General features: G+C 39.9%; 2 protein-coding genes across 2 annotated transcripts in view; one reads left to right on the top strand and one right to left on the bottom strand.

Annotated features, from left to right (window-relative positions):
• The window catches only part of LOC126162727 (pre-mRNA-splicing regulator WTAP), a 47,320-nt gene extending 38,337 nt beyond the window's left edge, over positions 1–8,983 (bottom strand). Inside the window, exons 1-2 of the mRNA XM_049919387.1 lie at positions 8,784–8,983; positions 8,454–8,647 (exon numbers count right to left, since the gene is read on the bottom strand). Coding sequence (XP_049775344.1) covers positions 8,454–8,637 — 184 coding nt within the window. The 5' untranslated portion in view covers positions 8,638–8,647; positions 8,784–8,983. The remainder of the gene's footprint in view (positions 1–8,453; positions 8,648–8,783) is intronic.
• A 226-nt stretch (positions 8,984–9,209) lies between these two features.
• The window catches only part of LOC126162728 (superoxide dismutase [Mn], mitochondrial), a 45,734-nt gene continuing 38,873 nt past the window's right edge, over positions 9,210–16,070 (top strand). Inside the window, exon 1 of the mRNA XM_049919389.1 lies at positions 9,210–9,394. Within this exon, the coding sequence (XP_049775346.1) occupies positions 9,357–9,394 (38 nt within the window). The 5' untranslated portion in view covers positions 9,210–9,356. The remainder of the gene's footprint in view (positions 9,395–16,070) is intronic.

Genomic DNA, 16,070 nt, shown 5'->3' with positions numbered 1-16,070 from the left:
ATATTTTCAGAGTATATCAGGGTACTTCACAAAAATATAATGAACACATACCATTTGAAAAATTATTTCCTGTAAGCAAGCTACACAATGATAGGGAGGTAAACAAAGAATCCGTACAATTAAAAAAAAAAAAAAACCTTTCTCAGTTATTAATATCTATTACTGCAGATATTGGCACACACACACCCACCCATAACACTGCCATGCTAACAAATCCCCATTGGTGGTGATAGGTTATGCAATACAACTCCATATGGTGTACTCATTAGGAGCTCAAGTCCTATGTAAATCATCTACATCTACACCTTGGAAGCAAAAGATAGTGGGACCAAATACTGCTTGGACCATGAAATATTCCAATCTGCCTTCAACCTAGTCCTCACCTTTCAATGACGTGAAGATTTACCAAGAACATGACATGGTTCTGAACTATCAGTCCCTTATCCCAGTACGAGTATGGAGTAGAGTAGGAAGCACACGAATTACCAAAGTGGCACCCAATTGAAAGGCTTGCACCGGATTGTTTAACCACACTGAATCATCATCATCATCATCATCATCATCATCATCATCATCATCATCATCATCATCTACACTCTACAAGTTACCTTTCTGTGTGTACAAAAGATTCTTCTGGCACCACTATCAACCATGAATAAAGAAGAATGACTGGTGATAAGTTTTTGTACAATTTCTAATTTCTCTGATTCTTACACCATGAATACTTGGCGAGCTGTGGGAAGGTGTAATATGTTGCCTGGCTTCTGGGAATTTTAACAGTAAATCTGTCTGTGAGAAAAGAAAATTATCTCGAGCACTGCCTGCCATTAGGGTTTAGAGAATACCATCCATGATGCTATCAAGCTTACTACACAAATCAGTGACGAAATGTGTCACTCTTCTTTGGATCTTCGCTACTAACTCTGCCTAGTAAAAGGGTCCAAAATTGATAAGCAAAACTGAGAAATAAGTCAAACAAGGTTACTATAAACCACACCTGTCAAGGGTTAATAACATTACATTAAGATTCTTTAAACAAACCTCAGTCAGGCAATGGCTTTTCCTATAACTGGTTTCATGTGGTCATTCCACTTTGGATCACTCAGGGCAGTTACTCTCAGATATTTTACTATTGCTACTGTTTCCAGTGATTTATCACCAATAATGTAACAAAATAATAATCCACATTTCTGTGTGTTTATGTGCAATATGTAATAATTACACTGATCAGCCACAACATTATGACCACTGACCTACTATCGATATAAACCCATGCAGGTGATAGCAGCATCACCTGGTGATGAACCACTGTTAGTCAGACACACACCTGGTGCATGTAGTATCAGTGCTTCTGTGTGTAGAATGGGGAAGATGTGCGATCTGACTGAGGGCAGATTGTGAGGGCCTGGAGGTTTGGCACAAGCATTTCTGGAACTGTAGGATTTGTTGGATGTTCAAGGAGTGCTGTGGTTAATGTCTTTAACACATGACAAAACCGAGGCAAAAGCATGTCCAGACATCATGGTGTTGGGCAGCCCCCCATCATGACAGCTGTCGCACGTCATAGGCTGGGCAGAATGGTAAAATACGACAGGCAGTGAACTGTGGTGGAACTAACATCAGACTATAATGTTGGGTGGAGTACAAGTGTGTCTGAACACACAGTGCACCGAACACTCCTAATGATGGGACTCCATAGCTGACAACCCACACTTGTGCCAATGTTAACACATATTGACAACTATGCTGAAATGGGCACATGACCATTGCCACTGGATGTTGGCACAGTGGCAAAGTGCTGCATGACCTGATGAATCACGATACCTTCTTCATCGTGCTAACGGGAGGGGTCGAATCCATTGTCTTCCAGAGGAACAGATCCTCGACACCTGTACTGAGGGATGAAGACAAGCCAATGCCAGCTCCATTATGCTCTGGAGAACATCACGTGTGGGTCCAGTGGAGTTTGTGTTGGGTAACACGAAAGCTGAAGAGTATTGCACACTGGTTGCAGACCACGTACAACCCTTCATGACAATAGTGTTTCCTGACAGCAGTGGCATTTTTCAACAACATAATGCACAATGTTACAAGGCCAAGCGTGTGATGGAATGGTTGGAGAAAAATAGTGGCGAGTTCCAATTGATGTGCTGGCCCCCTAAATTGCCAGATCTGAATGCGATTGAACACATCTGGGATGGGATTAAATGTGGCGTCTGAGCTCATTGCCACCCCCCTCCCCCCTGCACAATTTATGGGAATTTGGCAACTTGTGTGTGCAGGCATGCTGCCAAATCCCTCCAGTGGCCTACCAAGGTCTCATTGCTTCCATACCATGATGTGTTACCACTGTTGTAAATGCCAAAGGTGGACATACCGGCTATTTGGTAGATGGTCATAATGTTCTGCCTGATCAGTGTATTCATGTTGAGAGCCAACTTTCTGTCCCTCTGCCAAGCTTTGATCTTCCGCAGGATTTTCATTACCTAAGTGCAATTTCCTGGCATTTCAGTTTTCTCATTACCTAAGTGCAATTTCCTGGCATTTCAGTTTTCTCACTAACAACAACAACAACAACAACAACATTATGCACTTCAGTGTGTATGTGTGTGTGTGTGTGTGTGTGTGTGTGTGTGTGTGTGTGTGTGTGTAGGGCATTTATTGTTTCTCGTAGTAGGGTAGGTGTGGTGAGGGTACTTAGTTCCTACAGGGGCTAAGTATGTTCATTATGATGGCATAAGGCAAACATTAGATAAAGAGGCAACAGTGACAGTTTCTGGAACACACAAATTCTACTAGGAGTAGTCACAAGAAGAAATAGTGGCAAAGTGTACTGCACACAGCAGCACTTCCAGTTATCAGGGTAGGCAACAGCTGTACCTTGTGATATGTGAGAAAGATTAGTGATCCTGCAGAGTATTCTCTGTCTCTCTCTGCACAGAACACATCACATAGTTGTCTTCTTACATGTACACCTCTATGACAATGTGAAAAGCAGGACAAATCAGTTGCACTGCCTTAGACACTAATTCCCCACCATGAAGGAAAAAGTCAAGTAGGTGAAGCGTTTGCTCTGGTCTAAGGAGAAATCAATCAAAACAGCTGTAGGAAGCATCCTTACATTGGCCTGAAGTTGGTTAGGCAAGCTGAATATCAACACTGAAGTGCCATAGAAACTGGAATAGACATATGTATTCAAATACAAAGATATGTAAAATGGCAGAATATGATGCTGCAACTGGCAACACCTATATAAGACAGCAAGTGTCAGGTGCAGTAGTTAAATTGGTTACTGCTGCCACAATGCCAGGTTACCAAGATATAAGTGAGTTTCAACATGGTGTTGTAGTTGCCACACGAGCAATGGGACACAGCAAATTACTGAGATAGCGATGAAGCAGGCATCTTCCCATACGACCATTTCACGCTTGTACTGTGAATATCAGGAATCCAGTAAAACATCAAATCTCCAACATCACTGCGGCTGGAAAAAGATCCTGCATGAACGCGACCAACGAAGACTGAAGAGAATTGTTCAACGTGACAGAAGTGCAACCCTTCCCCAAATTGCTACAGATTTCAATCCTGGGCCACCAACCACTCAATGAAACATCATTCATATGGGCTTTTGGAGCCGAAGGCTCACTCATGTACCCTTGATGACTGCACAACACAAAGCTTTATGTCTTGCCTGGGCCCGTCAACACCGGCACTGGACTATTGATGACTGGAAAAATGTTGCCTTGGTCAGACGAATCTCATTTCAAATTGTATCAAGTGGATAGATGTGTACGGATATGGAAACCACCTCATGAATCCATGGACCCTGCGTATCAGCAAGGGACTGTTCAAACTGATGGAGGCTCTGTAATGGTGGGGGTGTGTGCAGTTGGAGTGATATGGGACTCCTAGTGTGTTTAGATATGACCCTTGACAGGTGACAAGCACGTAAGCATCCTGTCTGGTCACTTGCATGCATTCTTGTCCTTTGTGCATTCCAACAGACTTGGGCAAATCCAGCAGGACAATGCAACATTCCACACTTCAAGAATTGCTAAGTGTGGTTCCATGAACACTCTAGTGAGTTTAAACACTTCTGCTGGCCACCAAACTCCCCAGACATGAACATTACTGATCATAACTGGGATGCCTGGCAACATGCTGTTCAGAAGAGATCTCCGCCCCCTCGTATTCTTATGGATTCATGGTGTCAACTCTCCCCAGCAATACTTCAGACATTAGTCGAATCCATGCTATGTTGTGTTGTGACACTTCTGTGTGCTCGCAGAGGCCAGACACGATATTAGGCAGTTGTGTCAGTTTTTTTGGCTCTTCAGCATAAATTGTCCTAGTAAATAGACAGGAAACCTAACCCAATTCTTCCTAAAAATGAAGCAAGGTTAAATCTACATTGACATCTACATCATCTGCATCTACCTATACTCTGAAAGCCACCACACAGCGTGTGGTGGAGGGTAACCTACACGATTTCTAGTCATTTCCTTTCCTGTTCCACTAGCAAATGGAGACAGGGAAAAATGATGTCTACATGCCTCTGTATGACCCCAATTTCTCGTATCACCTTCGTGGTCCTTATGTGCATTGTATGTTGGCAGCAGTAGAATTATTTGGCAGTCAGCTTCAAATGCTGGTTTTCTTATTTTTTTTTCCAGTAGTGTTTTTCGAAAAGAATATCGCCTTCTCTTGATAGATCCCCATTTGGGTTTCTGAAGCATATCCATAACACTTACGTGTTGTTTGAACCTACCAATAACAAATCTAGGAGCCCGTTCTGAATTGCTTTGATGTCTTCTTTCAATCAGACCTGGTACAGATCCCAAACACTCAAGCAGTACTAAAGAATAGGTCACACCAGTATCCTATATGCAGTCTCCTTTATGGTTGACCCACTCTTGCCTAAAATTCTCCCAATAACCTGAAACCAACCATTCACCTTCCCTACCACTGTTCTCATACGCTCGTTCCATTTCACATCACTTTGCAAGTTTACAATCAGATTCTTTAACAACTTGTCTGTGTCAAGCATGATACTAGTAATACTATATCCGAACATTATAGGTTTGTCCTTCCTACTCCCGCATTAATGTACATTTTTTCCACATTTAGGTCTAGTTGCCATTCATCACAGCAACTAGAAATGTTCTCTAAGTTGTCTTGTATGCTCCTACAGTCACTCAACGTCAAAAGCTTATAGTACACCACAGCATCAGCAGCAAAAAACTGCAGATTGCTGCCCACTCTGCTTGCAAATCATTTATGTATATTGAGTACAGTGATCCTATCACACTCCACTGGGGCACTCCAGAAGATAAATGGTTCAAATGGCTCTGAGCACTATGGGACTTAACATCGGTGGTCATCAGTCCCCTAGAACTTAGAACTACTTAAACCTAACTAACCTAAGGACATCACACACATCCATGCCTGAGGCAGGATTTGAACCTGCGACCGTAGCGGTCATGCGGTTCCAGACTGAAGCGCCCAGAACTGCACGGCCACACCGGCCGGTCTCTCCGGAAGATACCCTTGTCTCTGATGAACACTGGCCTCAAGGACAACATACTGGGTTCAATTGCTGAAGAAGCCACTCACGGATCTGCGAACTCATTCTGTATGCTTGCACCTTTGTTAACAGCCTGTAATGGTGCACTGGGTCAAATGCTTTCTGGAACTGATGGTTTTACCACAACTCACAACCAAACTGTCACCTTCCAACCTAACCTAGACCTTGGGCTACAGATCAATCTGTCAATACAACCCGGTTCTTTTTGCCTTCTTCACACTCATTGGCTTTGCCAACAAACAATGAAACGGCGAGTACATGCACCAAAATGTAAAGTCACAGAAGCTATTAAAATTACTTCACTGGTCAGAGTTAACTTGTACCAAATATTTCTCTTCATCTCCAACAGTGTTTGCAATCACTGCCCCAGGCTTAGACACATTTCTCCTCAGCTAAAAAAATCTTACAATTTGTGGATCAAGATGACAATTCACATATGTACAAACAGGATTATATGAAGCCTCTGACAATGCTTCACAAATTCTCACCCAAACTGTCACCTTTCAATCGAACTTAGACCTTGGGTACACTGCAGATAATCATATCACTGCAACTAAGATCCTGTCCACAAACTCACAACCTATTTGTCATCTTTGAATGTAATCTATACTTCAGGCTATTCTGTAGATGAGTCTCTTACAGCTTACATTCTAAAAAAAATAGACTCAAAACAATATTGTCAGTTTTCTGTTCTCCTTCTGTCAGCACACATATGACATCACATGCCCACAACAAGTGTCATGGGATAAAGATGACATCTGGTATCAGTAGCTTTAGTTGATCCAATAAACATATTGTTTACTATTAGCAGCTACATCAACCATTATTAAATGGAGTCAGATCCAAGGTCTTGAAAGTAAGTGAATTGGATCTGAAGGATTTGAGAAGGTCTGTACACACAATTACATATCTACCCTAGGGTACAATGCAATGCATTTCGCTCTACCAAGAAGAGATCTGCCTTTGATTTGAAACTGCGGCTTTTACCTTAGGACAAATTAATGAAGCCCACAAGCATCTTGCAACTAACTCTGTCATCCCTGTACATACTCTCTCAAATTATTGTTTGTTGATAGTGCCTCAATGAAAAGGGAACCATATGACAAATTCAGTTACAATTAAGAACGCTAATGTTTTGCATTACAATAACATGTCTTACAAAACTGTACAATAATGAATACAGTAAACTACATTTTCTGTTTTCAATCAGTTTTAAGTAGAATGGAAATGCGAGAGTGATGATCAACAGATTTAAAAGGTTCCTTTCTTATGGTACAGGAATTTGGTACAGTACTTAAAAGATGTTCACTGTAATGCGATACCTATGGTACAATCTGCAAACTAAATATGAGAGCAATCACAGCAGAGAAATGGTACAACCTCACTACTCTCAGTTACACACAGGATTTTGTAAATCAGCCAAGGTCCTCTGTACTTGTTCTTTTCCAGTAGTGTTCATCTTGTGATGAGGGAACATCTACAGACAAGTGTTCGACACATAGTGGAACACTGAGTGATACTTAATTTGGGGTATGCCAGGAGGCATGCTTGGACAGTCTAATGGTCAACAACTGTTCACAAATTTCAGGAAACCAAAATTCAATTTGGGGCCGTGACACAAATCTTAAATTGTGATTTTAACCGGTTACAAAATTCACCTAAACAAAGGAGTTTCTCACTGAACTAGTTCAGTTTTGTTATAGTAGATTAAGCTAAAAAATTACACCTGCTTGCATGACTTTTTCTATATCCCTGAGATCACTCTCCATGGGATCCATGGAAAATAACTAATGTAAAGTAATTTACAAATTATAGGAACTGCTATCACCACTCTTTTTAAAATTAAGTTGTGAAATTAATTACAGTGATGGCTGTCAACATATTATTCCACCAGCATTACAGTTTAAAACATCTATTGGTGATGGGTATACTTCGAATTTATGTATTTGTCATGATCAATTAATATCAAAAGAACATGTCACTGGTTTTAACTACTAGGCCTATGTTCCTTAGGCAAATAACTGTGTTATTTTCAACAATGAACAGAAAGTTTATTTAACACCAAATCAGAATAGATGGAAACCTTTCTAATAATTTAGGATAACTTACATGCACTAGTTCATGATGAATGACAATGTACGAAGCTGTACCCTCCGTGTAAAGTTAATACTGTAATTTAATTATTTTCAAAATATCCCAGTTCTCACATATCTGAGCCTAAAACTAATTTGGTACCAGTACTGCCATCATCCTAATTGTTTCTAAACAGCTGTTACTGTATCAGAAACATAATTGTCTATACAACTTTAAGACAAGCAGGAAAAATACAGTTTCTTTAGCTGAATATGTCAAATTAATGTGGTAGGAAAATGTCACTCAAAATACACATACAGTGGATGACAGTTCAGCTGTCAAACTGTTCCTTGTTTTGTTTCCAAAATTCTGAGTTCCACATTAAACTTCAATGGATCAGTGACCATGAAAGTTCATCATATAATACTAATTAAGTGAACACACCACTGTGAACCCATTACAATCAATATATTTCTACATTGATCACTGTCATATGCAGTCCAACTGAAATCCAATAAATACAGCTACAAAGAAATATAACTTTACACTGACAGCTCAAATTGTGAAGGAAACTTTACATCCTGCACAGGATGACGAACTTTTCTTTTAAAGCAATTACCTTCACAATAAATGCCAACTCTTACATTCAAAATATTTAGCAGTAACACATAGGGTGAATAAGGCAGTCCATCTGCCACATGATTAATAACGTCAGTTCACTCAAATCACAACAAAAGCTAATTCCCGACAAACTTCAAGTAAAAAAAAAAAATTCAGTTTCAGACTATGCATCTACCTTCCTGGTTTGCTACTTGAGATTCAAGTACATCGACGTACGAGTCCAGTTCTCTCCAATTTCTTACGAGTTCTTCCCGTGTTATTGATTCCAACTGCTGATCACTTAATTTTATTCTTCGACTGTGGCGCCCATGAACTCCAGACGCTGGAGAGGTTAGAATAACGCCTCCTTCGTCTGCCATTATGGATAACCTGCGTGAAATGGCGAAATTAGTTCATGAGCACTAAATAATTTGTTGGGTAGAAAAGCATTCTTTATTACGTTCATGATATATTTGCCGTGGCATTAGCAAATAATGAAATATAGGGTCTGTATTTGAACACCCACACTCTCAACACAGCAGAATCACTTTTACGCTGCTAAACTGCAGATTTTATCCATCACTGGTGCATCACGTCAGCTCTTCGATAACTTTATTCGTAGTTATAATATACACGATACACACAATCAAACACACCAATCATTAAACTATATCCATTTTCTTCCCTCTTTTCCAGTCCAAAGTAAAAAACACACTACATTTGGATAGTCAGAGATCAAACAATATTGAAAACATAGGCAAAGATAAAAAACGGAAGAAATCTTGAGGAATATTTGAGCTGAGTCATTCATATGTTCTTTCCAGTACATTAGCTCAGCCAATATTAACTTATAATACGTAATCATAAATATTTTGGGAAATCTGCTGTAGTCGATAGTAAATCCTTGGCTGTCCCTAGTGTATATCTTTACCGTTGCACTCTTTCGTAATCGGTCAAGCGACTGTCGAACCTAAGTCTGAGTGCGGAGGGATAGAGTGGGGGAAGGTGTAAGATCGAAGGTGGTAGGTTTTTATTGTTGGGATTGAAGGAAGATTTGCTTTTGTACTACAGTGATACTGATTTCGCTTGAATATTAGAAATGTTGGCATGTCGGCGGTCTGCCTTAACATTCCTAAGGTAAGACGTACGGGAAACTGCAGAATTGCGTAATACAGCGGTCAAAATTTTTCTGTGGGTGCCAGTGTTTGATGTGTCGAAAATATAATCACTATTAAATCAATAGTTCCACAACACTTGGAATGATGAGTCCCTGATTTTTTTTTTTAAATCTGTTGCAACATTGCTGTTAAATGCATCGTCGTAGGGAAATATCCATGCAGAACGTAGGCCTATATATCGGTACGTTACATCTGCTGATTGCTTTCGTGCCGGTGGCAATGCAGAGCAGCTCCGTATTTCACTCAGTAGAGAAATGGCAATCTGTGCGTCATGTCAAACATTTTGTTTCTGCGAGACAGAATTTCATTAAACCTGAACGCCTACAATGATTACTGAAAATTGTAATAAGTCCGAGATTCTTAGTTCACGGTTGGCCAAAGGGCGAGATCCCAACTTGAGCAAGAAAACTATTGATTAATGACCTATATTTAATTTGATGTGTAATGTTTCATAGTTTGCTGGAGCCTCTGGAAGCTATTTGATTCCTTGCACTAAAAGCTTCTGTATTACCTAATATAACCATTTGATAGTCTGGGACAAAGAATTTATCATTTCTGACTTAAGATAAGAGCAGCTTGTGCTTCTCTCAAGGTTCAGCCAAGAACTGAGAACGTGGCCATTTGGACAATTACATGGAATTATGTGTTAGATGGGCTGTATTGCAATAAATATTCAGGGGAGGTATGAGAAATCTTAGGTGATCACTCTACTACAGTGCGTGTAAAACAAATTGAAGCATCAAATTGTAATGGTCCCATCTTCTGGCAACACGCAAACACTGCCTGTCTTTTTGCACATGATTGGTAAATACCCCCAACAGAAGCTAGCAGAGCCTGTTAGTTGCACTGTTTGTTTGGTTAGTATATCATATTTTTGTACTTGGAGAAAAGTGTTGTTAAAACACACAAACTGGTTAGGTAAATTCAAGGCGAAGGCTCAAAATATATTTTTTGATGTTTATCAGTTCAGCCTCCACCCCTTTCCAACCCTTCTTCCGGAAGAAAAACGTATCTGGGACCAATTATGACTTACGGAGTTCACAGTTATATTATTTTGAACATTGTGAAACTCTGGACTGAATATGGCTGAGGAAGATTAGATATTTAATAGCAGAATAATTTGGTTCGTCAACCTCTGGTCAGACCCTACTTTAACACTCTTAACAGCCACATTGCCTGTGTGAAATCTCTCTCTCTCTCTCTCTCTCTCTCTCTCTCTCTCTCTCTCTCTCTCTCTCTCTCTCTTTTACGGAAATGTCATTATGGGTCTCTGTCAATGAAACTTAGAAGTGGTAATCTCCTCTGTGTAGTCATTTAACTCCTAGGTGCTCTGCATGAAGCCCAAAACATTTGTCAACATTGAATCAGTGTGTTGAAGATTATATCATGCACTCTGTATCAATCTCCTTGGTGCCAGCTGGAGCTTCCTCTCTCCCTCCCCTTCCCCTCTTTCCCCTCTCTTTAAATACAGCACAGAAATTTGCCATACACAGTGTCTGAAGGGAAGGTTTAGATACCGTAAAGCGGAATGCTTCATATTTCCTGTACCGTATGGTGAACTAAAGTGTTAAAAACAATGCAGCAACCAAGCATTACTAATTCTTTTGCTACACCATTGAAATGTGTATATCTGAAGCAAACACTCATTGGGGGCAGTTCAGGTAAATGTACATGCATGCACTCTATAATGGTTCCTATGTCTTCAACAACTCCCAGACAAATAAATGCAATACTGAGGCAATCACGAAGCATATAACACAAAAATGTCCCATTGAAAAGAGGCATTTCATATAAGGAGAAAACCTGCAAGAAAATACTGATATAGGTGTTAAGTGGCTGGATAAAGAAAAATATTGGCTAAGATCAATCTGTCACCACAGTCAGGTTTTTTGCTTTCACATTAGTTCACTTCACCAATTAATAAGCAAACTGTGAACATGTGTACCAAAATGTGATTTCACAGCAACCATTAACATTGTCACTGATCAACTCCAGTGACTCATATCGAATATTTCTCTTGACCTGTGTGGCTGTAGTGTATCTTTTGGATACTATCACACTTTGCTATGGTGTAGACAAAGTTTCAGAAATAGGTATTTGTGAGTAAGAGCTGAGAAGTCGTCTTACCACTCCCAGCAGTAGACATTGCATCCAACCACGGCAAAGACAAAGGACAAAAGGAAGATTTTGGATGCGGTTTATCAGAGTGACAATTTTTGCTGGGGTTATGTTACAAGCATCCAATCTAAGTTTTGTACTAAGGTTGATGTTTTATCCCCTTCCCAACCAATACTAATTCTTCAGGACACAATAGATGTATAATTTTGATTCATTCTGCAGTCATTTGTATATAAACCAGCTGTAAACTCTCATACAGAGTGGTTAAATATCCAGTTGAGTGAAACACACATCTACTAAGATATGGTTACCTGACATTGTCAGCAGGAGAGCAATCTTTTATTAAGAAAAATATAATCTTCTTGTTAAAATAGATATCTCACCCAGATCACATAATTACATGCAAGGACTACTGGTTTCAGCAAACTTTGCCATCTTCAGTTCGTCACCAGACATCAAACATTGTGCCACTACATAGTGCACCATCATCTAGTCATGAACATTGGAACAGAAGCATCAGTGTAGTGTCATATGTCAAGTAATACAAATGTAAATGTGTTGAACACAAAGTACATCTGGTACACTTCAGCAAGTGATACAAAAGTTACTAATAAAATACATTTGGTACAGAAGATATTACTTGCTCTGTCCAAATCATCAGCTGTTAGCACGGAGGGAGCAAGTAACCTCTTGTGTGTCCCAAATGTATTTTGTTAGTGACTTTTGTGTTTACCACAGTTATGTTTTATACCGGTACATGACACTACACTGGTGCGTCTGTTCCGGCAAGTTTAGTGCCTATATGTTCATGACTAGATGAGTGCACTACATAGTGGCACAATGTTTGATGCATGTTGATGAACTGAAGATAGCAATTAAAATTTACTGAAACTAGAAGTCCATACATGTAGTTGCTGTGATCCGGGCAACTAAAACTTCTCTACTTAGATGGCGTGCACATACACCTCATATTGGCGTTGAAGTAGTCTCTAGCCTAACTGCAAGAAAAGCTGAAGGCAATTTTGTAGGTGCTGGGTTATGACCCGTACTCAAAACAATAATTTTACATTAATACTTTTGTTGTTTTATAATAGGAAGAAGTACTGTAATTTTAACGTGCTAACACATACTTTATCAAAGAAATTCATGAGACAATTGTGCGAGTTGAAAAGTTATATTATTTTCACTTCCAGTTTCAACAATTCAATATGCAACCTTCAAGTCCCATATGCACTTCTCAAAAATGATCAACATTGACATATGTTTCTAGATATGAATTCTCAAGTGCTTCTTTCAAAGACTTGACTGCAGATGGCATATTAAATTGCCAAAACTGGTAGCGAAAATAAAATAAAATAACTTCAAAATGGCTGTTTGGCTAATTTCTTCGTTAAACCATTGACCGGCTGCTATCCCATGTTTACAATGGATCAACAGAGACTATTTGCAGAGAGATTGAACCAGATCTCACTCTTGACTGTGCAACCACTTCCATAATTGTGTCATAAGGATTTTTCCTCCTGATGAATGTACTGTATTTGATACTGAATTCTGTTGGATGATGACCCATTTCTGAATATAGGAGATGAGGTAGCTGATAGTGGCAAAAGAGGCTTGTAAGAAGCAGACTTGGGCTTATGTACTGTCCATCAGCATTTAGTTACCTTGCTGTGTACTGTTATTTGTCAATCGGATAATATATTTCCTTGAGAGGGATAATAAGTAATGAGTAACATTCATTCAGCCATCAAGAAGACGGAGTCCTTCTGATGGAGCTTCGTGTTTATTTATCACTGATGTTTGTCTTTCTTATCAGGATAGAGTGTTTGAGTATGTATGATGCACACCTCTCTCTCTCTCTCTCTCTCTCTCTCTCTCTCTCTCTTTTTTTTAAAAAAAAGGAAAAAAAGGTCAGAAAGCTCAGTAAATCAACTATATGTAATTATGAAAATTTAATTTATGTACAATATGTTACTTAATTAGTCTTACACAAATTAAAAAAGAGCTATCATGTTAAGTTTTCTTGCAATATAAGAAACACAGTTAAAGAACACTTATGCTCCCAGGGAAAAAAAAAAAAAAAAACCTGAACTCCATGTAAACTGGTAAAGTACAGTTAACACAACTTTTTGGAAGTGTGTGCAAATTTATATAGATCTTTACTAATTTCGTTGGTCTTTTCTCTCCAAAATTATTTGGGGGATTCCAGTGTCATGGATGGGATAGTTATGTTTTTCAGCAGTCAACAGCGTAAATAACAAAAAGTAAAAACAGAAATAAAGTAAAGATTGATTGATCGATCGATCGATCATACGAATCGTTGTCTTACCTTGCCTTTAAAACTTTGTCACAGGTGAGGCAGCGAATAGACACAGCATTGGATGCCCATCAACACTTTACAAAAACTCTGCAAATTATGTCCTCATTTTCTTTATAAAACATTGAATTCACACTATTAAAATAATTCTCAATGTTATGAAATATCAATAAATGTAGTATTATTAATATTTACTTACAAAAATTGCAATTGAAGACCATCTCATGGGGGGGGGGGGGGGCAAGGAATTGTCAGGGGTGGAACTTGTGAGGTAGAATCTGTTCTTACTAATTAAAATTATATTAATTTGTAGATTAATCAGAAGATGTATTTAGGTGTCACTTCCTATTTAAGTAGTCTTGTAGGAAACTTTTGCTATCTGTAAACATGATAAGTTTCAGTACAGTATTACTATAAAGTCCAGAGTGCTTACATATTTTAATTAAAAAAAACTTTGCCGATTACTACTCTTCCACTTTGCAAATTGTATAAATTTCCTGAAAATTCATAATATAAGGAACTCCACAGATGTTTGATGCATAGATTTGGGAAAACAGCAAGAAGTTGCTCAAACCTGATGTGGGACACATCCACCTCGTCAACTTTAAACACCTTCACTGAGTCCCCTAGATACCTCATACATACAATCTGTATTTCTAACAATGGAAAATCCAGGATGGGATGTGACAGTATTATGAAAAGGATTGTTGATTATCAGCATATAACTGAGATGCTGAGTCATCTGGCTGCTGAGGCCATACTGTGAGTAGCAGTGTATTATGGTAGAAGCAACTGGTTGGTGGGAGTTAGGCAGGAGGGTGGGGAGGGGGAGGGAAATGGGTGCATTGGTGGAATAGACGGCTGTGTAATGCTGGAATGGGAACAGGGAAAGGGTTAGACGGGTAAGGACGATGACTAACAAAAGTTGAGGCCAGGAGGATTATGGGAACTTAGGATATACTGCAGGGAGACTTCTCACCTGCACACTTCAGAAAAGCGGGTGTTAGTGAGAAGGATACAGGTGACATAGGCTGTGAAGCAGTCATTGAAATGAGGAATGTTGTGTTCTGTGGCACGCTCAGCAACGGAGTGCTCCAGCTTTTTCTTGGCCACAGTTTGTTGGTGACCATTGATGGAGACAGACAGCTTGTTGGTTGTCATTGCCCAAGTCGAATACTTCTTTGCAGTTTAGCTTGTAGATCACATGACTAGTTTCACAGGGATGGGGTAGATGATGTTTGTGACCGGACTGGAGTAGGTGGTGCTGGGAGGGTGTATGGGACAGGTCTTGTATCTAGGTCTACTATTGGGATATGAGCTATAAGACAAGCAGTTGGGAGCAAGGGTTGTGTAGGGATGGATGAGGATATTGTGTAGGTTCAGCGGGTTGCGGAAACCCACCGTAGGAAGGGGTGGGAAGGATCTTGGGTAGGATATTCCTCATTTCAGGCCACAATGAATCAAACCCTGGTGTTGAATGTTATTCAGCTGTTCCAGTATTGAGTCATGAGGGGAATGCTCCTCTGTGACCTGATGGTGGGACTTTGAGAGTTGGTCGGTGACTGGTGAGATAAGGCATGGGAGATTTGTTTTTGAACAAGGTTGCGGTGGGGGGGGGGGGGGGAGTAATTACGGTTTGTGAAAGCTTCAGAGTGAGTCCCTTGGTACATTTCGAGAGGGACCACACATCCTACAGATGCGACGGCCACAGGTGGCTAGGCTGAATGGAAGGGACTTCTTGGTATGGAATAGTGGAGGCGTTGCTGGTGGTTGTGGTTGGTAAGTTTGATATAGATGGAGATACTGATGTGGCCATCTTTGAGGTGGAAGTCAATATCAAAGGTGGCTTGCTGGGTTGAATAGCATTACGTGAAGCAAATGGGGAAGAAAGTGTTGAGGTTCAAGAGGAATGTGGATAAGGTGTCCCCACCCTTGATCCACATCATAGAGATGTCATCAGTGAATCTGAACTAGGTGAAGGGTTTGGGATTCTGGGTGTTTAGGAAGGGTTCCTCGAGATTGCCCACAAATAGATTGGCATAGGATGGTGCCATGTGAGTGCATGTAGCCATACCCTCGATTGGTTCATAGGTGATGGCTTCAAAGAAGAAGCAGTTGTGGGTGAGGATGTAGTGGGTTATGACAATTAGGAAGGAGATTGTAGGTTTGGAATCCATCGGACTTTGGGAAAGGTAATGTT

The sequence above is a fragment of the Schistocerca cancellata genome, chromosome 2, assembly GCF_023864275.1.
Source record: "Schistocerca cancellata isolate TAMUIC-IGC-003103 chromosome 2, iqSchCanc2.1, whole genome shotgun sequence".
NCBI classification, from domain to species: domain Eukaryota; kingdom Metazoa; phylum Arthropoda; class Insecta; order Orthoptera; family Acrididae; genus Schistocerca; species Schistocerca cancellata.
Note: the sequence above shows the minus strand (reverse complement) of the source record. Positions and strands in the feature narration are given on the sequence as shown.